General features: G+C 62.0%; 1 protein-coding gene across 15 annotated transcripts in view; it reads left to right on the top strand.

Moving 5' to 3' along the window:
- Positions 1 to 10,663: 10,663 nt before the first annotated feature.
- Positions 10,664 to 25,502, top strand: part of BRSK2 (BR serine/threonine kinase 2) — a 48,664-nt gene continuing 33,825 nt past the window's right edge. For all 15 annotated transcript variants that reach the window (XR_008684354.2, XR_008684353.2, XM_055415170.2 and 12 more), the window contains exon 1: positions 10,664 to 10,795. Coding sequence is in view for 13 of the 15 variants with exons in the window: in XM_055415170.2 (XP_055271145.2) it covers positions 10,702 to 10,795 (94 nt within the window). In the remaining 2 variants the exon portion in view is untranslated. The remainder of the gene's footprint in view (positions 10,796 to 25,502) is intronic.

The raw sequence follows: 25,502 nt of genomic DNA on the forward strand, positions 1-25,502 counted from the left end.
CCTGTTCCCCTGATTCCCTTGTTTAAGCCCTGGAACCTCAGAGTGCAGCTGTGTTTGGAGCTGGGAGTCTAAAGAGGTGATCAAGGCAAAATGGGCTACAGGCCACGGGCTCACTAGAGTTGGACATAACTTAGCAACTAAACAACAAGGTAAAGTGAGGTCACTAGAGTGGGCCCTAATCCCCCAGGACCAGGGTCCTTACACGGACACACTCAGAGGGACGACCCTGTGAAGACATGGGAGGAGACCTGCCGTCTGCTCGCCCAGTAGAGAGGCCTCAGGAGGCCCAGCCCGGTCCACACCGGGGTCTGGGATTCCAGCTCCAGGGCTGGAGACGGTGCTGTTTAAACCGGCCTGTTTGTGGGGCTTGTTACAGCCATCCTGGCAAACCAATCCTCTGACACTTGATGAAGAACGTGCAGGCCCTTCCAGGCGGTGAGGACAAGCGTGCCTGGTGCCAAGGTACCCAGCGAGGAGCCAGGGTGAGGTGGGCCAGCTGGTGGGAGAGGAGGCTTGGGGGGTCAGGGAGCCATGGAAGGTACGAGCAGAGGGGAGACAGGACCTGAGTTTCCGGTCTCAGCCCCTCAGAGGCCGAGGGGAGACCCAGACAGAGGACTCAAGTGAATACACGTGTGCTTCAACTAACCAGACAACTTAGGGGAGACGGGCGTGTTCCTGGAAAGATACAAACAACCAAAACTAACTCCAAAAGAAATGGAAAATCCAAATAGACTAATCACAAGGAAAGAGATAGAATTAATAATTTAGATTCCCACAAGGACAAACCCTTGCCCAGATGGCTTCTCTGATGAATCTGACCAAACACTAATGAAGAATTAATTCTAATCCTTCACAAACCCTTCCAAGAAGAGGGCAGAACACTTCCCAACTCATCCTACGAGGCCAGAACCACCCTGATAGCAAAGCCAGATATAGACACCACAAGTAAAGAAAGCTTCCGACCAGTATGCCCTACAAATATAGACACAAAAATCCTCAACGAAATGTTAGCAGAGTGAATCCATCGACACTCTGTACCATGACCAAGTGGTATTGATCATAGGAATGAAAGGTTGGTTTGGTGTTTGAAAATCAATTCATGTCATGCTGCTGCTGCTGCTAAGTCACTTCAGTCGTGTCCGACTCTGTGTAACCCCACAGATGGCAGCCCACCAGGCTCCCCCGTCCCTGGGATTCTCCAGGCAAGAACACTGGAGTGGGTTGCCATTTCCTTCTCCAATGTGTGAAAGTGAAAAGTGAAAGTGAAGTCGCTCAGTCGTGTCCGACCCTTAGCGACCCCACGGACTGCAGCCCACCAGGCTCCTCCATCCATGGGATTTTCTAGGCAAGAGTACTGGAGTGGCTTGCCATTGCCTTCTCCGAATTAATGTCATACATCACATCAACTGGATTTTAGAAAGTCACACCACCTCAACAGACTTAGAAAAAGCATTTGACCAAATGTAAGTAGGCTGCAGTCGGTGGGGTTGCTAAGAGTGGGACATGACTGAGCGACTTCACTTTCACTTTTCACTTTCACACATTGGAGAAGGAAATGGCAACCCACTCCAGTGTTCTTGCCTGGAGAATCCCAGGGACGGGGGAGCCTGTGGGCTGCCGTCTATGGGGTCGCACAGAGTCGGACATGACTGAAGTGACTTAGCAGCAGCAGCAACACCCTTGCATGATAAAAACATTTAACAAATTAGGAATTGAAGTGAACTTCCTTCACTTGATAAAGGGTATTTAGGAAAAACCCACAGCTCACAGCATGTTTACAACAGAAGACTAGCTTTCCTCCTGACGCCAGGAACAAGACACGGGTGTCTGCTCACCTCCACTGGTATGCAACACTCTCCAGGAGGTTTGGGACAGGGTAGTAAGGCAAGAAAAAGAAATAAAGGCATCCAGGTCAGAAAAGAAGGAGTAAAGGTGTCTTTGTATGCAGACAGCCTGAGCTTGAATGTAAGGAACGTTAAGGAATCCACTAAAAGCTACCAGAACTAGTAAGGTTGGCAGATTTACAAGAGGCAGTGCCAGAGTCATGTGCGTCTCTATAAATTAGCAAGAGCAATCTGAAAATGAAATTATGAGAACACAATAACGTCATCAAGAATAAAATACTTAAGAATACATTTAACAAAGGCAGCATGACGCCTGTGTCGAAATGCTCTCCATGAGCACACGCTCCTTGGTAATTAAGACTCCCGGGAGCATCACCTTCCCCACAGAGCCTGAGGACACACGGTCCCACCTGCCCTCCGCCCCCTCCGTCCCGGCCCCCCGTCCTGGGTCCACTGCTCCCCATCCTCTGTCTTCACAGGCCCGCCCAGGGTCCCATCTCGCCGGATGCCTCTGGCCTGTCTTCAGAGCTGCACACCCTCCCTGGGGGCTTCACTCACACCCAGCATCACATACCTCCATGGGGGTGACTTGGTGACTCAGGGCTGTGAGCGTCTCCCCAGCTCACTTGAGCCACTAGGTCTTGTAATTATCTATTTGTGTGACTCTGTCCAGGGGCTGCCACCCCGTCTTTAATCCCTGTGGCCATGAGCCTCAGGCCACGTGGAATGAGTGAAAGATGAGTCCATCTGCACTTGGCCTCAAGAAGCAAGTGCTGGCGCCATGGAGCTGGAGCCTCTGTCCCTGGGGATGCAATGGGCAGGACAGTGGGCAGGCGAGAGACCCTCTGCTGCAGTCACGGCCAGCCAGACGCCCCACGTGGCCCCTGGACCCCATCCTAGGGGAGCTGCTGTGGCCTGAGCCCCATAGCCTGCCCTCCTGCCACGGCTGGTGCACTGCCCTCTGCCTCTCATGGAGCTGAGTGACCAAGCCTGCTCTTTCCGGATCGTCCTCCTGAGGGCCTGTGCGTGGGCTGTGGGCACTGTGAACCCACAATATCCGCCCTGACCCCATGCAGCAGACGTGGGAAGACCCAGCGGCAGCCGGGCATCCTTGTCTTCCACTCTGCACTCGGGTCCTCAGGCAGCTCAAGCCCGCCTCCTCCAGGAAGCCCTCTGCCACTCACCTGCCCACAGCCAGGGAACACTGAAAACGGGCAGAGGACACACGCTTTCTCTCCCCACCTGGCCCTCAGCTCCTTGGGTGGATCCCATTTGTGCCGGTCAGCTTTAGCCAAGTGAAGTTCACATGCAATAAAATTAACTGTTACATGTATAACTCGATGAGTTGCATCACCACAACAGGGCCCTAGAGCATGTCCATCCCTCCCAGTGTTCCCTCTGCCGGCGACTTCCTACCCCCGCCCCTCACCTGGCAGCCCCAGTGTGCGTTCTGTAGCCGCAGTCTTGCCTCTTCTAGAATGTCACACGTCACATCATGTCTAGAATGTGATACGTGACATCACTCTGTGCCTCTTGAGCCCAGATTCTTGGTGTGACGTGTTTGCCATTCATCTGAGTCAAGGCAGGCATTTGCCACAGTCCCATTTACGGTGGGGCAGGTGTCCAGCAGGTGTCCACCATGGGGATGGACCCCGGCCTACCCATCCTGCCACTCACTGGAGGATATTTGGGTTGCTTCCATTTTTGGCCATTATAAATAAAGCTGCTGTGACCTACTGTATAAATAGCTCAGGAAAACTGCTCTGTGGGCACCTAATGGGAAGGAAATCCAAAAAAGAGGGAATATACATATAAAAACATATATACACACACATTCATATATATGAGGGTTCCCAAGTGGCTCAGTGGTAAAAAATTTGCCAGCCAATGCCGGAGACTTGGTTTCAATCCCTGGACTGCAGGAGAAAATGACAACCCACCCCAGTATTCTTGCCTGAGATGCCCATGAACAGAGGAGCCTGGCGGGCTGCAGTGCAGGGGGTCACAAACAGCAACAGCCTCCAATATGTACACGGCTCACTCTGCTGTGCGAGAGAAGCTAAGACAACGCTGTAAAGCACCTACATGCCAATGAAAATTCATTAAAACAAGAAATCCGTCGCAGATAGTCTGTGACTTGGAGAAGCCTCTAGTTTCAGTACAACTGTCATGTATAATAATCTAAACCATGATGTGTTCAAGTAGCAACGCTTCTGGTTCTTCACAGCCTAAAATAAAACTTTATAAATTAAAACAAAAAACAAAGCTGCTATGAACATTGGCGTGCTGGTTCAAGCGGACTGAGTTTTTGCTCACTTGGGAAAATACCTATGAGTGGGATTGTTGGATTGCGTGGTAAGTGTATGTTGAACTTTATAAGAAATGGCCAAACTGATTTCCAAAGTGGCCAGCGGTCTGCATCCCCGTCAGCAGCCAGATGAGCTCCAGGTGCTCGGAACTCTGTCCAGTAGGAGGTGTTCGTTGTCAGCACCAGGAGTTTCAGTCGCTCCAATAGGCCTGTGGTGCGGCTCTACCTTTCCTGGATCACGTGACCAATCACTGGCCATTTTTCCCCATGTGCTTATTTGCCATCCTTTGCTCTTCTTGGTTGAAATGTCTTGCCCAGTCTTAAACTTTTATTTTATTTGCGTAGGCTGGGCCTTCGTTGCTGCGTGGGCTTCTCTCTGGTTGGGGCGAGCGGGGACTCCTCTGCATTGCGATTGCAGCGGTTTCTCTGGTTGCGGAGTGCAGGCTCCAGGCACGTGGGCGTAACAGCAGTTGCGGTTTGCGGGCTCTAGGGTGCTCTGGCTTCAGTAGTTGCAACATAGGGGCCGGTCGATTGCAGCTCGTGGGCCCCGCAGCATGCAGGCTTCAGCGGTTGCAGCAGGCGGGCTCAGTGGTTGTGGCACATGGGCTTAGCTGCTCCGTGGCACGTGGAATCTTTCCAGGCCAGGGACCAAAACCCATGTCCCCTCCATTGACAGTTGGCTTCTTATCCACTGTGTCACCAGGGAAGTCCTGTTTTGCTCGATTTTTAAATCAAGTTGTCTTCTTATTGAGTTGCAACTGTTCTTTGTGTGCTCAGAACGCGAATCTGTTACTGGGGATGCGTTTTGCAAATATTTTCTCCCAATTTGTGGCTTTTCATCTTCTTTACAGTGTTGTGTTTTTTTTGAGCACAAATATTTTTAATTTTGACGAGGTCCAATTTATCATTTAAAAAATTGTATGGTTTGTGCTTTTCGTATTTTATCTAGAAAAATCTTCACATAAACTCAAGGACAGAAACATCGTTTTCCTGTGTTTTCTTTTAGCAGTTTTATGTTTATAATTCTTACATTTATATCTGTGCTGTTGCTAATACAAGTAGGCCTTAGTCTAGTTGATATTTGTATCAACAACAGTGAGTGAGCTTTGAGGTTCTTTTAAAAATCTAATTGGTCTGTTTATTTTTGCTGCCCTCGCAGCGCCTGGGCCCAGGAGTTGCACCACATGGGCTTAGTTGCCCCAAGACATATGGGATCTTCCCGGACCAGGGATTGAACTGGCGTCCCTTGCACTGCAGGGCAGATTCTTAACCACTGGACAACCAGGGAAGCCCCAAGTTTCTTTATTAACATATGATGTTTAATTATTTCAGTACCTTCTGCTGAAATGAGTATCTTTCCTCTGTTAGATGACCTCTGCACCTTTGTTGAAAACCTCTTGTCATAAATGCAAGGATTGAGTTCTAAACTCTAGACTCGTCCCTTGATTTATCTGTCTATCTTTAAGCCAGCACTGTTCTGTCTTACCTGCTATAGCTTTATAAGACTTGGAATCAGATAGTATAAGTCTCTCAACTTCCTTCTTCTTTATCATTGTTTGGAATTTCCTTCGTCCTTTGTATCTCTTTATAAATTTCAGAATCATCTTGTCAAAGTCTTTTTAAAATCTGGGTGGTTTTGCTGGAAATTGCATTGAACCTGCAGATCAATATGGGGAAGCATCAGCACCTTAACAATACAGTCTTGGAACCCATGACCAGGAAACTGAGCTGCACCCTGTGGGGTCTTCAGGCACAGACTCCCTCTGGGTCCCACAACTCTTGTATGTAGGAAGGCTTCAGTCTCCGAGGCCTCCCCTGAGTTCTGAAGAGCAAATTTAATCAGAGAAGAGAGAAAATGCAGAAACAAAGGCAAGGAGTCAAGCAAGAAAAAATAATGAGGGTCAAAGCCAAGGTTCCTCCTCCATGGCTACGGGAAACACTCTGAGCTATGTCCTCAAGTTGATACGCAGGTGGAAGAAGTTAACTGCAAGCTGACCACCAGCATGGAGACCCCAGACTGGCTGGAACTGGATGGTTGATGATTGAGATTCCCGACACTTCACCAGCAACCCCTCAGAGAATTGTGCACACCCTGTGACCCCCCCCCCACACTGTCTATAAAATCCCTTCCCTGAAAGCTGTGGGGGAGTTTGTGCCTTTCGAGCATGAGCTGAGCTGCCCACTCTCCTTGGTTGACCTTACAATACAACGCACTTTTCTTCATCACAACCCAGGGTCAGTAGATTGGCTTTGCTGCATGTTGCGTGAGTGGATCCAGGGTTGGTTTGGTAACAAACACGGCATGACTCTGCATGTATTTAAGCCTTCTTAGATCTCTCAGTGATATTTTATAGTTTTTTGGGTACATGTCTCACACATACTCTGTTAAATTTACCTCTAAATAATTCATGGTTTTAAAAATTCTATTTATAAATTGTATTGTTCTTACACTTTCTCTAATTCGTGGGTTTTTATTCTGTTTATAAGTTATATTGTTCTGACAACTTCAACTTCTCATTGTCCACTGTTAGGACACAGAGACAGGATTGTTATATTTTGCCTTTTTATCCTGTGACTTTGCCAAACTCACTTGTTAGTTCTAGGGGTATCATGTAGTTTAATCTACAGACAAAAATGTCATCTGTGGGTCAAGACTGTTTCAATTTTCCCTTTCCAGTTATATAAAAACATTTTTTTCCTTGCCTTATTACATTGGCTAGGTGCTCTAGTAAAGTGGTGATGCGTGTGTGCTAAGTCTCTTCAGTCGTGTCTGACTCTTTTCGACCCTATGGACTGTAGCCCACCAGGCCTCTCTGTCCATGGGGTTCTCCAGGTAAGGACAGTGGAGAGGGTTGCCATGCCCTCCTCCCAGCGATGTTCCCCACTCAGGGATGGAGCCCACGCCTCTTAAGTCCCCGGCACTGGCGGGCGGGCTCTTTACCACTAGCGCCACCTGGCGACGGCGGATGTTTTTGCCTCATCCCCACTCGGGCTTTCACCATCAAGTGTAATGTCTCTGGGTTATTCTGCTGCTGCTGCTGCTGCTAAGTCACTTCAGTCGTGTCCGACTCTGTGTGACCCCATAGACGGAAGCCCACCAGGCTCCCCCGTCCCTGGGATTCTCCAGGCAAGAACACTGGAGTGGGTTGCCATTTCCCTCTCCAATGTGTGAAAGTGAAAAGTGAAAGTGAAGTCGCTCAGTCGTGTCCGACCCTTAGCGACCCCACGGACTGCAGCCTACCAGGCTCCTCCATCCATGGGATTTTCCAGGCAAGAGTACTGGAGTGGCTTGCCATTGCCTTCTCCTGGGTTATTCTAGATCCCCTTTCTAGATCCCCTTTATCGGTTGAAGTTGCTTAGTCGCGTCTGGCTCTTTGTGACCCCATGGACTATACAGTCCATGGAATTCTCCAGGCCAGAATACTGGAGAGGGTAGCCATTCCCTTCTCCAGGGGATCTTCCCAACCCAGGGATCAAACCGGGGTCTCCCGCGTTGCAGGCGGATTTTTTACCCGCTGAGCCACCAGGGAAGCCCTTGTCAGTTGAAGGAGCTCCTTTTAGTCCTAGTTTACTGACGTGTGTGTATGTGTTTAAACCATAAATGGGTGTTGAATTTTGCCAAATGCCTTAACTGTTTTGCATTTATTGAAATGATTTTGTGGTTTTCTGCTTCAGACCACTCACATTGTGAACTACATCTGCCAATTCTGAAACGTTATTGTAACTTACATTCTTGGAATTAGCCCCGCTTGGTCATCTGTGTTGTCCTTTTGTAAAAAAAAAATCATTTGTTTTTGGCCGTGCGGGGTCTTCGTTGCTGCATGCGGGCTTTCTCTAGTTGTGGTACGTGGGCTTTTCACTGCGGCTTCTCTTGCTGCGGACCACAGGCTCTGGAGCGCTCAGGCTTTAGTATTTGCATCGCATGGGCTCAGTAGTCACAGCTCCTGGCCTCGAGAGCACAGGCTCGGAAGTTGTGGCACAGGGATTCAGTCGCTCCGAGGATCTTCCAGGATCAGGGATCAAACCTATGTCTCCTGCACTGGTAGGTGGATTCTTTACCACTGAGCCACCAGAGAAGCCTTGTATTCGTCTTTTAATACTCTGTTAAGTACTTTTGTCAGGCCTCATGTGGGGCACTGGACATAAATTTCCGTTTCATGTCATGGCTTCTCTGGATCTGGTCTCACAAGAGTCCCCTCTCCTCTGTGTTCTGAAAGCACTCTGCAGTGACCGCGTTACTTCTCCTTTAAAGGTTTGCGGAGATCCTCCAGCAAGGCCTCCCACCTGGACTTTCTCTGCATCGAGGCCAGCACTGGGCCAGGCAGATGGAAGCCTGGCCATGAGGGGCCATGCACAAAGACGGCTCTGTGCTGGGTTGAGACTCTGTGCAACCAATACCAGGAAAGGTGCAGGAAGGAGGCTGCCTGTGGCCCTGGAGTGAGGGCGGAGCTGGCAAGGGTGCTTCAGGATCGCTCTAGAAGCGGACATGGAGAACATGGAGAGGCACGCAGAGGGGCCCCCCATGAAGCCCTGAGAAATGATGATGGGTGTGGGCTGCACGGACTCAGAAGACTGAGAGCTGGCCAGAGAGGCAAAACCCAGGAGCACAGGGCACAGTGTGGGTGGGGGGTGGCAATCTTGAAAACCAGGTGCTTTAGCCCAAGAGTATCCAGATAAGAGTGGTTAGCTGGCCAGTGCTGCTGAGGGCACGAGAAGGACGTGTCTGCTAAGTCCTGCAGGGAAACCAGGGGAGCCGTGGCAGGCACGGCTCCGGCAGAGGAAGGCAGGGAGGCCACAGGGTATGTCTCTTGCCTGGCAGGTGCCCCTCCTGCAGATGCCTGGGCATGCCAGCCTACTCTGTCGGCCTACAGCCCAAGCCCGAATCTTGCCCACCCTTACCTGATGACTCCTGCTGTGCCTTCAGTCCCTGGAACCTCCTGCCAAAGTCCCAAACTTTCCGTATATCCATTTAAACCTGTGCCCACCCCCCAAGCCTGGAGCTGTCTGCAGCAGTCTGTTTTGTGGGGTGAGGCCCTGCACACCTTTGGAGAACCCAGCACCTGCCACCTGAAGACTCAGTCTGCAACCTTTTAAGAAACAAGCAGGAAGCAAGGGGGGACCTGCAAGGGTGGAGGGCTGGGGTTTGGAGGGCTGTCTCCCTTTCCTGACTGGAGAGTGGGGAGAAAAACGCAAGCCGGCCCTCCCAGGGCTGGTGCTGGGGCGATCTGTGGGTTCCCTGAGCTGACAGAGCCCTCCCCACAGGCTGGGCCGGAGCAGGGCATTACCCTGACTGGAGTGCGGGCTGGGGCTGAGGCCCCGGAGCCCGCAGAAAACGTGCCAGAGAAACGTGGCCACCCAGGACTTGGCGGCAGATCGGAGCCACAGCAGTGCACCCAGCCGCTCAGAGGGTGCGGGGCCCGCACCTGCAGGGTCGGCGCTCCCTGCTCCTGGCCCTCACCTCTCTTCTCCCCCCGCCACGCACCCCCCCCACCGCCTCTGCGGCCCTGGCTCAGGCAGCACGTGTGTTTTCCGCAAGAAACACGGGGCCCCCCAGGTCAGGCTGCCCTCTGCAGGGTGGGCCAGCACAAAGGCCTGCTGTGTGGCCTTGGATGAGTTCTTGACTCCGCTGTGCTGGTCACCGTCGTGTACCCGAGAAAACGAAGCGGAGGAGCGCAGTGTCCCGGGCACTGCCTCCGGGCGCGCAAGGTCACGGCTGGGCCACGCGCCACGCAGCGCCGCAGCCCCCGCGAGGGGGGTGCGGAGGGGCTAGTAACGCCTTTCCACCCTGGTGGTCGCGCCCAGCAGGGACTGCGCCGGGAGCCGGGGTCGCAGACCGTCCATCCCAGGGCCTGCCTCCTGCCTGGTCCTGGGATGCGCTTTAAAGGCGAGCCGCCGGGCATCCGCAGCTCGCACCCTGGGCGGGGCCGGGGGCTTGGGGACGGTGGGCCGTGGGCAGGGGCCCGAGAGGCGCAAGCCCCGCCCCCGCCCCGGCCTCGCCCCGGCCCCGCCCGGACACCGCCCGGGCCTCGCCTCCCGGAGACGAGCTCCCGGGAGCGCCCGCCTCGGCCTGGCGGACGGGGCGGGGGCGGGGCCGGCAGAGGAGGCCGCTGATTGGCCGGCGCCGCTGATTGGCCGCCGCGGGAGCCACTCGCGGCCGCCGCTGCGTCGGGCTGCGCTCGTGCGGGCTCGGCTCGGCTCGGCTGCACGGCCGCGGACGGACGGACGGGCGTGCGCGGGGGGCGCGGGGCGCGGGGCTCGGGCCTCGGCGGCGGCGGCGGCGGCGGCGGCGGCAGCCTTGTGCCCCCGCCCGCCCGGTCCTCTCGCACAGGCGGAGGCAGCGCGCGCCGGCCGTAGCTGAGCGGGCGCAGGCGCGGGGGGCGGCGGCGCGGGGGAGGCGCGGGGTCTCGGAGCGAGCGCGGCCCGCCGGGCGCCGCCGACCCGGCCCAGCCGACGGACGGACGGACTCGCGCGGACGCGGCCCCTCCCTGCCGCCGCCCGCCCGCGCGCCCGCCCGGGGCGCCCACCTCGCCGGCGCCGGGCCCGGGAGCGATGACATCGACGGGGAAGGACGGCGGCGGGGCGCAGCACGCGCAGTATGTGGGGCCCTACCGGCTGGAGAAGACGCTGGGCAAGGGGCAGACAGGTGCGTGCGCGCCGGCCGGGGCCGGGAGGCCGGCCCGCGGCGGGGCCGGAGGGCCGGGGGCGCCGATGGGCCCCGCGGGAGCCAGGGGACCGCGAGGGCCGGGGGCGCGCGGGCCCGCCGCCCGAGCGCAGCGCGCGGGGGCCGGGGAAGGAGGCCGCCGCGAGCTGGGCGCCGCAGGCCGGGCCCGCGGCTCCGGCCCGGAGCCGCGAACAATAGGAGGCCGGGCGCCCAGGCCCGCGGCCGAGCCCCGCAGGCCGCGCGGTTGCGGTCGGCCGGGCGCGGCCCAAGGACACGCGGCGCGAGCGGCGGCGCCGGGGCCCGGCCAGCGCTCCTCGGCCCGGCCGCATTGTGAGCCCGAGCGGCCCGGCCCATTGTGCCGCGGGAGGAGGGGGCCGGGCGGGCGCCCATCTGCCGTCTGCCGCGGCCGCGCTAATCGGCGTGCTGCCCGAGCAGCTGCGTCCCGGGCCGCGCGACCCCGGCCGCGACCCCAACCCCGGCGGCCGGCGCGCGGGGAGGTCGCCGCGCGCGTCCTGCGGGGACCGGCCGCTCCGGCCAGGCCGGGCCCTCCCTCACGGTAGGAGTGGGAGAGCGCCCGGGCCACTCACGGGGCTGGACAGCGCCTCTCTCTCCTCCCCGCCTCGGCTCGAAACGTCTGCGACACTGCGCTCCCCCGGGGGAGGGAGAGGGAGGCGGCTGACGGGCCCGAGCGCAGAGCCCAGCCCGGGATCCCACACAGGCAGCCGAGAGGACCCCCGGCCCGGGGGAGGAGGGGGCTCACCGGCTGCTCCTGGCCGGCGGTCTTTCTGGCAGTTGGGTTAGACCCAGTCGGCGGCCAGTTCCCCATCTGCTTTGTGAGAGGCTGCGCTCAGCCATTTTCTTCTTGCCCCGGGATGGGCCTCTCTCCTGGCCCAGAGGTCCGATTGGCACTGCCTCCTTCCCCTGTCTCCCTGGGAAGTTCCTTGGACCTCGGAGGAGGGTGCGGCAGGCTGGGGGTCCAGGAGGGAGCCTCTCCAGCCTGGGACGCTGCCGGCCCTCCCCAAGCCCCCCAGGGTGGCCCAGAGGCGGAGCCTGGAGATGGGAGGAAAGTGGGCCAAGCTCAGGACTGGGTGGGGGTGGGGGGGGGCTGTGATGTAACTGAGGCCAGGAGGGGGTGCCTGGGCGGGGGAGGTGGGTGCTCTTCCTCTCCTCCTGGGTGGATAGCCCTCGCTCCTGCCAACTGCCGAGGCACTTGGGGCCCCGGGCTCTAGTGCAGCAGCATTGGAAGTGGGGGCCTGGGTTCAAGGAGGAGGTGGCAGACAGCCCGTGTTCAACTGAGTTCAAAATACGCATGTTTCCTGGGAGAAACAGTGGTGGTTGGTGAAATCCTCGATGGGGGAGGGGCATGGGGCAGCAGAATGCAGGAGGCAGTGAAATAATCTAATTATCCTACCAATAAAATGTTATTATAAGGAAGCATCGGCCAGTAAGTGATGACAGCAGTGAATCATACAGCAGCGTGTCTCCGCGGGCAGGGCTGGTCTCCGTACTCTTCATTGAGTTATTCTGTCGTACAGTTAATTACAGGAGGTTTCTACTGTAATTAACAGTAATGAACACAAAAAGATGTGTGTGGTATGTGAGCAGCAGGCCCTGCGATGTTCAGAAGCAGCTCCTTGGGCCCCTGTCTCGGAGTGGGATCCGCTCTCTGGTTGAGACCCCTCTGCCCCTCTGGGGGTCTGTCTGTCCCCTGCTCCTCCTGGCCTCACTGAGCGCTCAGAGCCGCCCGTCAAGACCCTGATGGCTGGAGCGCTGGCTCTCTGTTGGCCCGTCTCTGACCCTTCTTTGGCAGGGTCACCTAGAGTTTGGTGGACGCGGAGCCTCGTAGCCTGCGTCCACCATGCCTGCTCACTTGGCCTGCAGGCTGCTCTTTGGCAGTAAATGCCCAGAAAGCTGTGACTTCCCAGGCCTGTCCCTTCACCCCCAAGATAACTGCCTGACCTTATCTGGGGGCCAGGCTTCCTGCCAGGAGCCCTCGGGGAACAGTGTGCTGCGGGGGAGCAGCTCCCCCTGAGCCGTGTGGTCCCCCCAGGCCCAGGGTGCAGGGGGTGGGGGGTCCAGCCCAGGCCCCCTCCTCTCATGGACACCTCCAACTTCCCCCTGCGTGGCCCACCCTCTGCCAAGGTTCTGTAAAGGGGAGCTGAGGGTAGACGTCAGTAGTGGTGGGCCATGTGTGGTGGCTGATCCGGCCACTCTGGCCCCGTGTCCCGGGGGGGGGGGTCCTGTTGGGAGACGGGCCCACCGCTCTCCCCTGAGACACTGCCTTTGGGGAATCAGATGTGGGGTGGGGGACACTGCAGATGTGGAGGGCAGGTGTGGACAGATCCACCTCCTCCGTCTGGCTGGATGCCCCTCTGGTGGCTGGCAGGGTCCAGGTCACACTTCCGTTGCGTCTCTGTAGCCACGAGTGGTTCTGTTTTGCTTGGTTGGTATTGGGCTCGGGGAGGGAGTCCATGACTCCTGCAGTGTTGGGCCTCCCTGTCAGGGCTGGCCAGGTGGTCAGGACGTCATCTCCGCACAGCTGTCCTTAATGGCCTGGCATTATCTCTGTAGGCAGCCTGGCGAGGGTCTTCACCCTGGCTGCACCATGGTTTCTGGTCGGTCGGGGGACAGGGCCTTCCAGGCCCGCTGGGGCGGGTGTCGCTCTGCAGGGTGGAGTCCACTCGCTTGTCCAGGAGAGGCTTCTTCAGCTGGGGGCGGCGGGGAGGCACCCCCAGAGGGTCCAGCAGGGACTGAGGAGGCCGGGAGGGGCTGCGCCATCTTCACTCCCCCAGCCCCATCAGGAAGCGAGCAGCACACCTCCCCCCCAGGGCGCAGCAGACCCAGGGTGGGGGACTCAGTGCCCGTTGGCCAGGAGGACCCCGGGGTCCATGGGAGGAGGTGGAGTCCGCCCTTGGAAACTTCTCCTCCAGCGGGGAGGAGATGGGGGTGAGACGGGCTCTCTGGTGAGTGGTCCATCCAGCTAAATAGAGAAGAGGAGATTGAGGGGCCACCCTGCTGCCCCTGGACGGGCTTGCAGGGTGGTGGGCGTGCTGGTGGGGAGAACCCCTCCAGGCTCTTGAGGGACTCCTGGGAGAATTAACGTGGGTGCTGGCAGCAGGCAGGATGGAGAGGACTCCTGGGATGGGATGGGGCAGGTGAGCGAGGGAGATTCAGGTGAGCTGGGAAGAGAGACAGGTGTGAGCTGGAGGGAAACAGGTGAGCTGGGAAGAGGCAGGTGTGAGCAGGAGAGACAGGTGAGCTGGAGGGAGGGTTTGCAGACCCTGGGGTGACCCATGGCTCAGTACCGGGGGTGGGGGCAGGCAGAGGTGGAGACGGGCAGGGCGGTGTGCAGGGCTATGTCCATTTCAGGAGGCTGAGCAGAGGGAGGCAGCTGTGCAGCCAGCCAGTGGCCACAGCCTGTCGGCCCCAGGGGTGGTCAGGGAGGGGCTGGCCCAGGAACCAGCCTGGGGTGCCATGGGGGCTGAGGCCCGGAGCAGTGGGTGTCCCCGTGTGGGTGGACAGAGCAGGCTGGGTAGGGTGGGCCTCCACTGGCTGCACGTGGATCGCCTGTCCTGTCGGATGGTCAGTGCAGTTGGCAGGCCACGTCGCCCTTTGCTGTGGGTCCGGAGCCTTCCCGCTGTGTGCCTCAGGCCAGATCCAGTCCATCTAACCCACTCTGTAAGCAGGGAGCGGGCTCAGAACCTAACTTGGTCCAGGACAGTGACTCCCAGCAGGCGTGGGAAAGCCCACGATGCTCACGGCACCCTGGTTAGACATTAGCACCCTGTCCTCGAGGAGCTGTGGGCAGAGCTGGGGGTCAGTGGGGAGCCCACACCTATGCCCCTGCCTCCCTGGGAGGGTTGGAAAGGCTTGGTGCCCCATCAGTGATGCTGGGACAGACACCACTCAGCCATCCTCCTGAGGCACAGACCCTCCCCCAGGAAGCCCCCTGCCTAGGCACAGAGCCGGCCCTGGGGGGGCCGTGCTTGTGCACAGAGGGCAGCTCTGCGCGGGGTCCTTGGGGTGATGGTTTCCCCTCAGGGCAGGCCTTTTCCCGAAGGGATGGGAGGGTCCTGCGTGGACCGAGCCCTAGGACCCTGGTCTGAGAGTGTCCCCGGCCCAACACAGTCTGCTGTGGCTCTGAACACCTCTGGGTTCATCACTGGCTGTGGTGCCAGGTTCTGCACAGACGTCGTGGGGGGCAGAGGCCTGACCTGCCCTGGCAGAGCTGGGTGCCACCCGGTGCCGCTCCAGCCGGGGCTCGTCTGTGTGGGGTTTCCGGGGGGCATGGGGCCCAGCGACCCCCAGTGTAGTATGGAATCCCGCCTCTGTCGATGTGTGCCAGGCATCATCTCTGGAGCCGTCTGTCCAGGAGTGGCTTGTGGACAGGGCCAGGCCTGGCTCTTCTGGAAGCAGCCAGGCCAACACTGGCCATGGCCCTGAGGCAGATCCTCACTTGGGGCTCTGGGGGGAACCCCCACAGGACAGGCAGCTGTCTTGACTGTGCTCCGGGCAGGGGAGTGGAGGATCTCAGACTCAGCTCCGGACTGCTGGACGGTGGCCAGGGCCTCTCCGAGCCTCGCCGGTAACCGGCAAACTTGGCTGTGCGTGTTGGGGACATGTGTGCACTGGGACCCCTGGGGCTGGCTCCCCCGCCCTGGCCCGTCCCATCCAACCTCGACCGCTGTTGGTGGGGTGGCGAGGGTTCGGCCAGGAGACGCCAGGTCCTGACTGGCCACCCGCACTTTTCTCTGGCTGCTGCTTCCCCTGGTTTTCACTGCAGGTGCCTGTCTGTGGGGAGGTCTCTGGGCCTGCAGGTGTCGGGGGTTGGGGGGAGTCTGGTATCTTGAGAGGCCGGGCAGCAGCCCCGGCCGCATCTTCTCTGCCTGCCCGTGCACCCCGCTCGCTGCCAGCGTCTTCTGTGTGCCCAGAGCGGGTGGGTCCTCCGGGGTCAGAGCCCGTGCACGGATGGCTTAGGTGGGCCGTGCTGCTGTGTCCGTGGGCCCAGGGGGAGTCTGTGGCTGCTGCGCACCAGGAGTGTCTGGGGACCTGGTGGCCTCCTCGTGCTCCGGTTTGGAGAGCACTTTCGAGGCCAGTGGGCACCAGAGGGCCGGGCAGTGCCCGCAGAGGTGGAGGCCAGTGGGCACCCGAGGGCCGGGCAGTGCCCGCAGAGGTGGAGGCCAGTGGGCACACCCAGAGGGCTGGGCAGTGCCCGCAGAGGTGGAGGCCAGTGGGCACGCAGAGGGCCGGGCAGTGCCCGCAGAGGTGGAGGCCAGTGGGCACCCAAGGGCCGGGCGGTGCCCGCAGAGGTGGAGGCCAGTGGGCACCCGAGGGCCGGGTGGTGCCCGCAGAGGTGGAGGCCAGTGGGCACACCCAGAGGGCCGGGCAGTGCCCGCAGAGGTGGAGGCCAGTGGGCACCCGAGGGCCGGGCGGTGCCCGCAGAGGTGGAGGCCAGTGGGCACCCGAGGGCCGGGCGGTGCCCGCAGAGGTGGAGGCCAGTGGGCACCCGAGGGCCGGGCAGAGGTGGAGGCCCTCCGGCCGTCTGCTCACAATGTCTCTTCCTGCCCAGTCCCCCCCCAGGCGGCTTGGAGCAGGGCCCCTCAGGACCTGCGGCCGCATGGGTCACGGGGCCTGCCTGTGGCCCAGGGGTGCCGCTGTGGGCCTGGCCTCCCCCACCGTGCAGCCAGGCCCCCAGGCCCTCGTGGGCACCTTGTTCCTTGTTGGGTGGTTCTGTGTCCACAGTCTGGAGGCTCAGCCAGGGATGATCCCTGGCTCTGGCACTCGAGGTGCTCTGAGCCCTAGGCCCCCCCACGGCCTCCGTGAGGCCCAGTGGTCGGTTTCAGCGCCGGACGCACGCGGGCCAGCACCTTCCAGGGCCCATCAAGGGTCTCGGGGGAGGGGAAGGACCCCCCGCACCTGTGGGTGGTCCCTGGTGTTGCCCTGGACTCTGCAAGAAGTTCTCGGACACGGAGTGGGCTGGCGCCTCCGGACAAGCCCTGCAGGGGAGCCCTCCCCAGTGCCAGGCCCGGCCTGTGCCCCGTCCTCCTCAGGCCGGCCGAGGCCTGGGTGGTGGGCCCAGCATGGCCCTCTGCAAGCCCAGCGCCCAGGTCCCGGCTGGGGTTGTCGGAGCTGCCCATGGCCTGCCCGAGGCGCCGCCCCAGGCGGGGCTGCTGGCCCCCAAGTAGGACTGCCAGGCCAGCTGCCTCGGACTCGGGACAAGGCGGAGGCTGGGCTGGGGCTGAGGCCACGGGGACAAAGTGGGGATTGTCCGGGCTGGGCCCTGAGAGGCGGCCCCGGCCTTGTTCTGCAGCCTCTGAGGGGCCAGTGTTCCAGAGCCGGGCAGCTGGGAGCCCCCCGCGGGCCGAGAAAACGGCCCTCCTCTTCCAGGCTTTCTTCCCAGCCACTCTGCTTTCACCCCGCAGGGCCCCAGTTTCTTCCCTGTGCCCTGGGTTGGATTGGGGCCCCTGAAGCCAGTGCGTGCCCAGCGCCAATGTGGTGTCCTGGGACACCCCCTGCCGGGGTGCTGGCCTGCAAGGACAGGGCGCTCCCAGGGGCCGGCAGGTCCTTGTCCACATGGGGTTCGGGCCCTGCCCCCAGCCAGGCCCCGTGATTCTGGACTGGGTTCTGGGGGAGGACAGGGCACCCAGGCCTCTGCTGCCCCTTGAGCTCAGCCAGGCCCAGAGCTGGCCCTCCTCACCCCAGGGCAGAGCTGGGAGGCCCGCCTGGCCTGCGTGACGTGGCCAGCACTGGGGACAGTCAGGCCGTGGGCGGTTCTTGGGGGTGGCGGGAGGCTACTTGGCCAGGAATGTGGCTTCTCTGGGGGGAGGCTTGGCCGCGGTGCCCCCGGGTGACTCCAGAGCTGCTGGCAGCCGCCGGCTCGGCTGAGGAGCTGGAAGGTCGGCGCCGAGGAGGCGGCGCCTGGTGGAGGGGTTGGCCCCCGGGTACCCAGTGGGTCCCCCCGACGGTCCTTCCCGATGGCTGGCTTTGGCCTGGACTGCAGGCCATGAGGCCAGAGTAGCCCCGGGGCGGGGCGGCAGCCCCAAGGCCACTGCTCCCTGCTCCTAGTTGCCCCTGAGCCGGGTCCAGCAGTGCGTTGGGCCCGAAGGTCCAGCTTCCTCAGGTATTGACTCTGGTGCCAGCTGGAGGCCAGGGCACAGGCAGGCAGGGCCATGGGAGCCCAGGTCTGCAGAGGCCGTGAGGAGCCCTGCCCACGTGGGAGCACAGGCTCTGCCGCTCCCAGCGGATTCCCCCCAGCCTGTTGTCCAGGAGGGCCTGCAACGGAGCCGGGCAGCCTTGGGAGCCTGTTCCCTCCCTGCGGGGAGCGGGGCAGGTGCTGGGCAGGCAGTTGTGGGGACCCGGGGCCCAAAGCCCCTGGAGAGGGCTGCGCGTGGAGCTCACCAGCCCCTGCCCTTCGGGGTGGGGAGCTTGGTGTGTTTGAGGGGCTGAGTCTTACACTGCTGTTCAGAAGGAGTCCCTCGGCCAGCCCTGTGGAGCCGGGAAGGAGCTGGACAGGGCACCCCATCCCGGGCCCATGGTGGCACCCCTGGGAGCCAGCCAGAAGGCACAGAGCATCTGGGGTCTCTTGTCCGGGGTCTTTGTGGTCAGCCTGGGTGCAGAGCCCGTGGGGCAGGGCCCCCAGCCCAGGCTGTGCTGTGGGAAAGTCACGCGTCTCCAGACCTCCGTTTCCCATCCCAGCCCCCGGGTTGGGAGGGGTGGTGTGCCTTGAGGGAAGGCTCCTGCTTGGGACCAGGCAGGGGGCTGGCAGCCGTGGTCACCCCTGGACCGAATGCATGGCCTGGGCCGGGAGGCCGGGGGGAGGCAGCACCAGGATGGGACAGATGGCGTCGCGTCTGCTTCTCCTCTCAGCAGCCGTGTTTCTGTGCAGCGCTGGTTTGGGGGCAGCGAGTGGGCAGAGAGGATGGGGATTGTGGCGAAGCGGCCAGCTGGGCCAGGCCGAGGGCCCCCAGGGGAATGCAGCCTGGGCTGAGGGGGCTGTCTTGTGCCTTCTCGTGGCGCACGGCACTCTGGGCGCGGCCTGCCCCCCCATACCCCCTCCCCAGCTGACCTCTCGTGCCCAGCCTCCCGCCACCTGGCCGGCAGATGCCTTTGTTCCAGGGGCCCGCCGGTGGGCGTGGGGTGGGCCACATTCCTGGGCTGCTGTGGGGACCAGCCGCATACGGGGCATTTCCAGAGATGGCAGTAAAGAAAGGAGCCCCCCGGGCCCTGAGAGCCCACCCAGCCTGGCAACACAGTCCCAGGGCCAGTTTGCCTCAGCCTACTCCCAGGACATTGTTGTTAAACTGTGAATGTTTCAGGGCTGGGTCTAAAAGATCCTCTTTAAAAAGTACTATACGCTTAGCATCCTGAGAAGTCCACACTGATTTCCAAAGCTGGCAGAAGCCCCGTCAGATGTGGGTTTGCTGGGTAAGGACTGCTTCCTGGAGGCCGAGTCCCTCTGGTCTCCCGGCGCGGCCCCTGTAGGTCTGGCCGCCCTCATTCCCGCCCCAGTCCTGCTGTGATGGCCGTTGGTGCCGGCAGGCGAGACGCGGGCCTGGCCCTGCCTGGGGGCAGTGGGCCCACCCAGGCTGCCCTGCTCACTGTGCACACGGGTGCGGGCCCCGTGGGCTGCTCCGTGAGGAGCTCCCGCGGTCAGTTCTGTCCCGCAGCAAGTGAGCCGGAGGCGGTGGAAGGTGGTGGCCCCGAGCTGCTGCAGCCCTTGGGGGTGTAGGTAAGGAGCAGGCATGGAGCGGGGACCTCACACGGGGGCGGGAGGCCGAGGGAGCCCATCCTGGAAAGCTTGGACAGCTTTGGGCGGGCGGGCGCCCCGTGTCCTTCTGTCACGTTGGGTCCTGGCTCTGCCTGCAGGCTGCGGTGGCCCTGTCACTGGGGGGCGGACAGACGTCACGCGAAGGTGGCCGTGCTCCCGTGGGGTAGCCTCGGCCTTGCCCACCCCCAGCCCTTGCCTCCAGCTCCTCCTCCTGGGTCGCCTCTGCCACCGCATCTGGCCTGTGGCTGCAACACGTGACCTCACTTGGGAGCCCCCGAGCCTGGACCCCTCGCACTGTCTGGGTCTGGGGTTTCCTGCCTGGCGTTGGGGCTGCTCGACCCCGGGGCACGTGCTCCCCATGTGGTGGGGCTCACGCCGGGGGCACCTGCTTCTGCACAGAGCTGGGGGCCCCAGTGACCTGGGAGAACTGCTCTTCAGGCTCAGGATGGTCAAGGACAGCCCCAGGGCCAGCTGCCTGTGGGACCCCCACCCCTCACACTTGCTCCTCTGAGTCTTCAGGGAGGGCAGTGCAGGCCCTGGGTGGTGCCTGTCTCTGCCGCAGCCTCCTCCAGGGCTTGCAGGGATAAGGCTGGGCGTACCTGGCGCCAGGCCCTCGCCCCGGGCGGCCTGCGGGCGGAGCTGTCCAGCGTGGCAGTGCTGAAGTCCGCAGCTTCCTGGCGCTGCAGGAGGGAGGCTGCCATTAGCAGATTGTCCTCCCACGTTCCCTGCAGCTGTGAGCAGGCCTGTAGACAGGCCCAGGGGTCTTTGGTGAGTTCCCACACCTGGCCTCCCGGTGTGGAACTGGTCCTGTGCTGAGGAGGGGCAGGTGGGAGCTGCTGGGTGTGCTCCTAGGGGAGACCCTGGCCCCCAGTCCCCTCCCTGGGCAGAAGGAGCTAGTGGCCATTTCTTCTGGGGCTGCTGCTGACCAGCCAGGCGAGGGGAGGGCACGGTCCCTGCAAGCGAGTGCTGTTCACCTTCCAGGGCTGCAGCACCTTCTCTGGTCTCCTGTCGACTCAAGGTGCCTCCCTGGGAGCCCTCACCCGCCTGTCCCTGGGCTCTGTAGGCTGCGGGTTCCCCACACTACCTGGGTTCCCCAGGGAGGTGTGGGCATGCCGTGAGAGGCTCTGGCTCCCTCATGGATCACCTTATCTCGAGGGTCTTGTGACCCAAGGGTGCGTGAAATGCAGGCGTTCCTTCAGAACGCTGGGACACCAGGGGTGGCCTTGAGGTGGCCGGGGTGTCGGGGGTAAACAGCTATGGGCCGGGCTCTGCACCAACCCTCTGAGTCTGGGGTTTGCCTGCTTGATCCCCTACCTGGGGGGACAGGGGTGTGGTGGGTGTGAAGGGCAGGTGTTACCCTCCACTGGCTCAGCCTCGGGCAGATCGGCCAAGCTCCCTGCACATACAGGGAGGGTCCTCCAGCCTCAGAGGCTGTGCCTGCAACCCCCTCCCCAGGCCTGGGGCCTGGACTCGGGAAGCGAGGGTCCCCAGTTGCAACCCCCACTAAACACCGTCCTGTGCTAGGCTGGTGGGGAGGCCAGGGACAGGCAGTGTTTGGGATGGACTGAGGCCTTGGGGCGGAGGGAGTGTCCCTGTGTGTGGGGTGGGGGCTGGGCTGGTGGATGGGAAGGGTCAGACGCTGGCTTATCTCTCCAGGCGAGAGCTCCTCTCAGATTGGAGGTTTGCTGGCTCTAAATCCCAATCCCGGGGGATTTGTGACTAATTATAAAGTGGCACAGATAGGACCTCCTCCAGCAGATGCCACGGGGCAGCCGAGGGCATCTGTGGGTGGGTGTCGGCTGTGCCAACTGGGAGGCAGGTGCCGGGCGCTTCCTGGGAGCTGTAGGGGCCCCTCCACCTGACGCCCAGGGGCCCAGGGTCTATGGGCCACGTTCCTAGATGCACGGTCCGCTTTGCTGCTGGCCCTGTTGGGCATGTGGTGTCTCAGTGTCCATGAGAGCCGGCTGCTGCCCTGGTGCCGCCCATGCCCTCCCGTCCCTCTGCTGGAGGGGTGCCAAGACCCCTGTCCTGCAGCCCACCTTTGGGGTTGGCTGGCTGTTGGGCCTCGACTCAGGCCCTGCTTCCTGCCACCGATTCTGCAGGGCATGCCCTCCTCTGGGCACCTGTGTGCTGCCCTGGCGTCTGCAACAGGGGCTGTGGGGCCCCCTCCCTGTTGGGGTGACCCTGGTGATGCCCTATCAGTATCCAGGCTGGTGGGACAGCGCAGTTGGGCCGCTGGCCGCGTCCGGGCGAGGGCTGGGGTATGAGCCTGGGGTCAGTCAGGGCTGTGGACCTGCAGAGGTGACCAGGGCCCCGATCTCGCAGACTTACTGCTCCTCCTACGCCCGGAAGGTGGCAGCCCCGTGGTGCCAGGTGGTGAGCGAGGGGTACTGTGGTGACCAAGGCCTGGTTGGCAGCCCTCCTGATGCTGCTGTAGGAGGCGGTGGTCTCTGGCCGTTGGACACATTGGGGCATCTGGGTGAAGCAGGCTGGGCTCTGCTGGGGGCAGTCCTGACCTGGGCAGAGACTGGACAGGCAGCCATGGTTCAGGGACAGTGGCTCCTGGACCCATCTGCTCTGGCTGGGCCTGGGGCCGTGGCTGCCCTCCCACCTCTGCCAAGAGCCCCCAGTGGGCCCTGGGGAGGAGAGGACCCCGTGCGCGCCCGTCGGGCCCTGGGCAGACTCTGGGCGGGTGGGCATCGGCTCACGGCGCAGGTGCTGTCCTGGCGGCCCTGCGGTTCCTTTCTGGGCCTCGGGGATTCCCTACCTGGGTGAGTCTTGCCGAGCCCGGGGCACCACGGACTGGCTCCTATCCCCAGGGGGTGCCTCTGCTCTGGGCTGCCAAGCGGCCTGTGCTGCGGGGCAGCCCCAGGAACAGCGTGGGCTTGTGGGGGCTGTGAGCCCGGGCAGACTCAGGGCGGGTGTTGATGGAGACATTGGGGTACCGCGCCCCCTCTCTTCTCCGGCTCAGGGGCCCGGGCAGGTGGGGGCTGGCAGGGCGAGAGCCCGGGGACCCTGTGCTGGCAGGACAGTGTGCCTCTGCCTCCTGAGGTGTTGGGTCCAGGCCCCCAGGAGCAAGGCCTGCAGCCCGCGGGCCTGCGGGGAGCTGTGCGTGAACCCAGCGCCTCGCCTGCCTATCCCTGGGGTGTGCGGGGGGTGGCACACGGGCCAGGCCCTGCTGCCTGGGTCAGGGATCAGGGGTCTGGGCAGAGGTCCAGGAGACACTGAGCAGGTCACGGGGCCGGCACATCTGGCGGGGCCGCCCTGCAGCGTCCCCACAGGGCTGGGCTCCCGTCCTGAGACCTCGTGCCCGTTTGTGCCATCTGCGGGCAGGTCCTGTTGCCTGGCCGTTCCATTTGCTCCCCAAGTGCCAGCCCCACAGGCAGGAGGTGGAGGGGTGGGCATCCCGCCAGGCTCCACGGCCTGGGCAACTCTGGGCAGGAGCTGCCTGGACCCCGTGGACGCGCAGGGGGCCCGTATGGGCGGGCGCTCCCTGCCTCTCTCCTTCCCTTAGTCCTTCAGGGGAGCTGCCTGCTGACCGCTGAGCAGCTTCTATTCTTACCCCACGCTGGCGGTTACACCCTCAGGCGCCCTTCCGGGGACAGGCGCACGCTCCTGACACCTGACCCTGGCTGGGCAGGGCTGGGGCTCGGGCCACAGGCGCTTCTCATTTCCTGCTGGTACCGCAGGCAGTGTGTAGGTCTGTCTGAGGGGCCCGGGCAGGGAGCTTGCCCAGTGCCTTGCCGTTCGTCTCATGCCCAGCACTGGCCGGCAGCCGCCTCAGCCCCTGATTCCCCCAGATCAGGCACCCCCAACATGTGGTCTCAAGGCTCCACAGATAGGGCAGGTACAGAGGTGAAAACCAGGCCCCAGGCCTGCCTGCAGCTGCCTTCCTGTCCTGCCTGGGACCCCTGAGCAGGGGTCAGACAACTGGTCTCCTGGGATGAGTCTAGGATGGGGCTTCCAGCCCTCCAACCCACAGGTGGGCTGGGGACAGAGGCTTCTTGGCCCTGGGGAGGGTAGGACACAAGGCCTGTCTTGCGGTTGGGAAAACCAAGTCAGCAAATAGTTTTTTTTAAACGTGAATGAGGGTTTTTTAAAAGCACAGTCCACGTTTGACCCGGCAGAGTGGTCCTGTGGCCCTGGCTCCGTTCCCTCAGAGGGGCAGGAGTTCCTGGCCACTGACCGGAGGGCTTGTCTGCCCCGCAGCCGCGCCCCTGCCCCACCCTCTGGGCCGCAGGCGCCTGTGTGGCTTCCCAGGCCGACCCGGTGGCCCTGCTAGGCGTGCTGGGCGCCGGCTGGCGGCCACAAGTGAGCGCGCCGTGCCTTCCTCTGCTTGAGCACAGGCCGGCCGGCAGACAGGAGGAGCCTGCCCTGTACAAAGCTTCCCTGCGTTCTGTGTCGGGAGCTGGGTGCAGGCAGGGCTGGAGGGTCACCCGCAGTCCAGCCCCAAGGGGTAGGGGCTGGGGGAGGCCCCGGGCTCCTTTCCGTCCCTGGCTCAGCTCTGAGTGGGTCTGGGCTGGCTCCGAGCCGGAGGGCCCTGCACGCCTGGCCCATCACGTGGGCCGCACCTGCCGCCAGGGAGGCTGTGGGTGCGTCTGTCTGTGTGCCCGGTGGCCGGCAGCCCTCCCGTGGGTCTCCCGGGACAGACGTCCCCAGCCGCGTCGCCACCCTGTCAACTCCCTGGGGCCCCAGGGGTTGGGGGGCCGGGTCTGCTGCTGAAGCCCTGCCAGGGCCTCTGCTGGGGACCCCTGCCCTCCCCTCTTGCGCCAGGCCGCAGGTCACTGACCCTGCCTGTCAGCTCGGCTCTGTCCCTCTGCCGCCCGGCATCCCCGGGGCCTGGACAGCTGCCGGCCAGGGTGCTGCAGCCGGCGGGGCCTCCCATCACCCCAGCGCCCGCACGGCGGGTGAGGCCCCGGCCCCTGGTGGCCCATCTCCTCGGACGCGGGCTCCTCACAGCTTGTTCTCAGGCGGCTGCACCCTCTGCCGCTCGCTCCCTGCCAGCCTCTGCCCGCCTCTCCCTGGTCCTCTCAGGCCAGTCACCCGCCTTCTTACAGACGCCTGGCCGGCAACCCCGGCATCAGCCCCCAGTCCTAAGGCTTCTGAAACTAGGGCACCAGCTTGGGGGGGAGAAAAAAAACAATTTACCAGATTGAATTACTGAACAGTTGCTGAATTCAATCAGAATGTTTCATTGGGCTAATTTTACAGTGTTGAGTTGATAAAGCAGTTAATAAAAACCTCACGTGGTCATCTGCCACCGTTGGAAGCGGAGCCCTCTCCCTGGCTGCCTGGGAGGGCTTCCCTGCGCGAGTGGGTGCGGGGTCTGGACCGGGAGGGGGCCTAGCTGGCTGTGGACCACCGCTGGGTTATGCACACCCCAGAGCTAATGGCTCCACAGAGCTTGTGCCCCCCAGACAGGGCCGCAGTCCCTCTGGGGCTGCCCAGTGGCCACGGCCCCCGAGGAGCCCAGGGCAGGAGGAGGGGTCCTCCGAGCGGGGGGTGCTGAGTGTGCGGTAGGTGGATTCCCCGCAGAGATGCTGGCTGGGCGGGTGGGCTTTCGGTGGCGTGGCTGAGGGGGTCCGGGGGGCCTGCTGCATTTGGGGAAGCCTCAGCCTGGACGCGGGGCTGTGATGCCCTCACTCTGGGTATCGACCAGGGGACCTAGGCTGGGGAGGAGCGTCCACCCTCTGCCCTGGTTCCAGGGCTCCTGGGGCACAGAGAGGTGGCAGGGGGGACGGGGACGCGGAGGAGGACGGGGAGGGAGTGGGGGGCCGCCCCTCTCATTGCTTTGGCAACCTCCTGCTGCTGAGCTGGGGGCAGCATCTCTGGAGAGAGGGTGGCCTGTCGGCTGGGCCCTGAACCCCGGAAGGCAGCCCCCACCCCCTGGCCCTCTCACGTCTCCTGTCAGCCTGGGGTGGG

The sequence above is a fragment of the Moschus berezovskii genome, chromosome 25, assembly GCF_049115385.1.
Source record: "Moschus berezovskii isolate FMDL1 chromosome 25, NW_MosBer_1.0, whole genome shotgun sequence".
NCBI lineage: Eukaryota > Metazoa > Chordata > Mammalia > Artiodactyla > Moschidae > Moschus > Moschus berezovskii.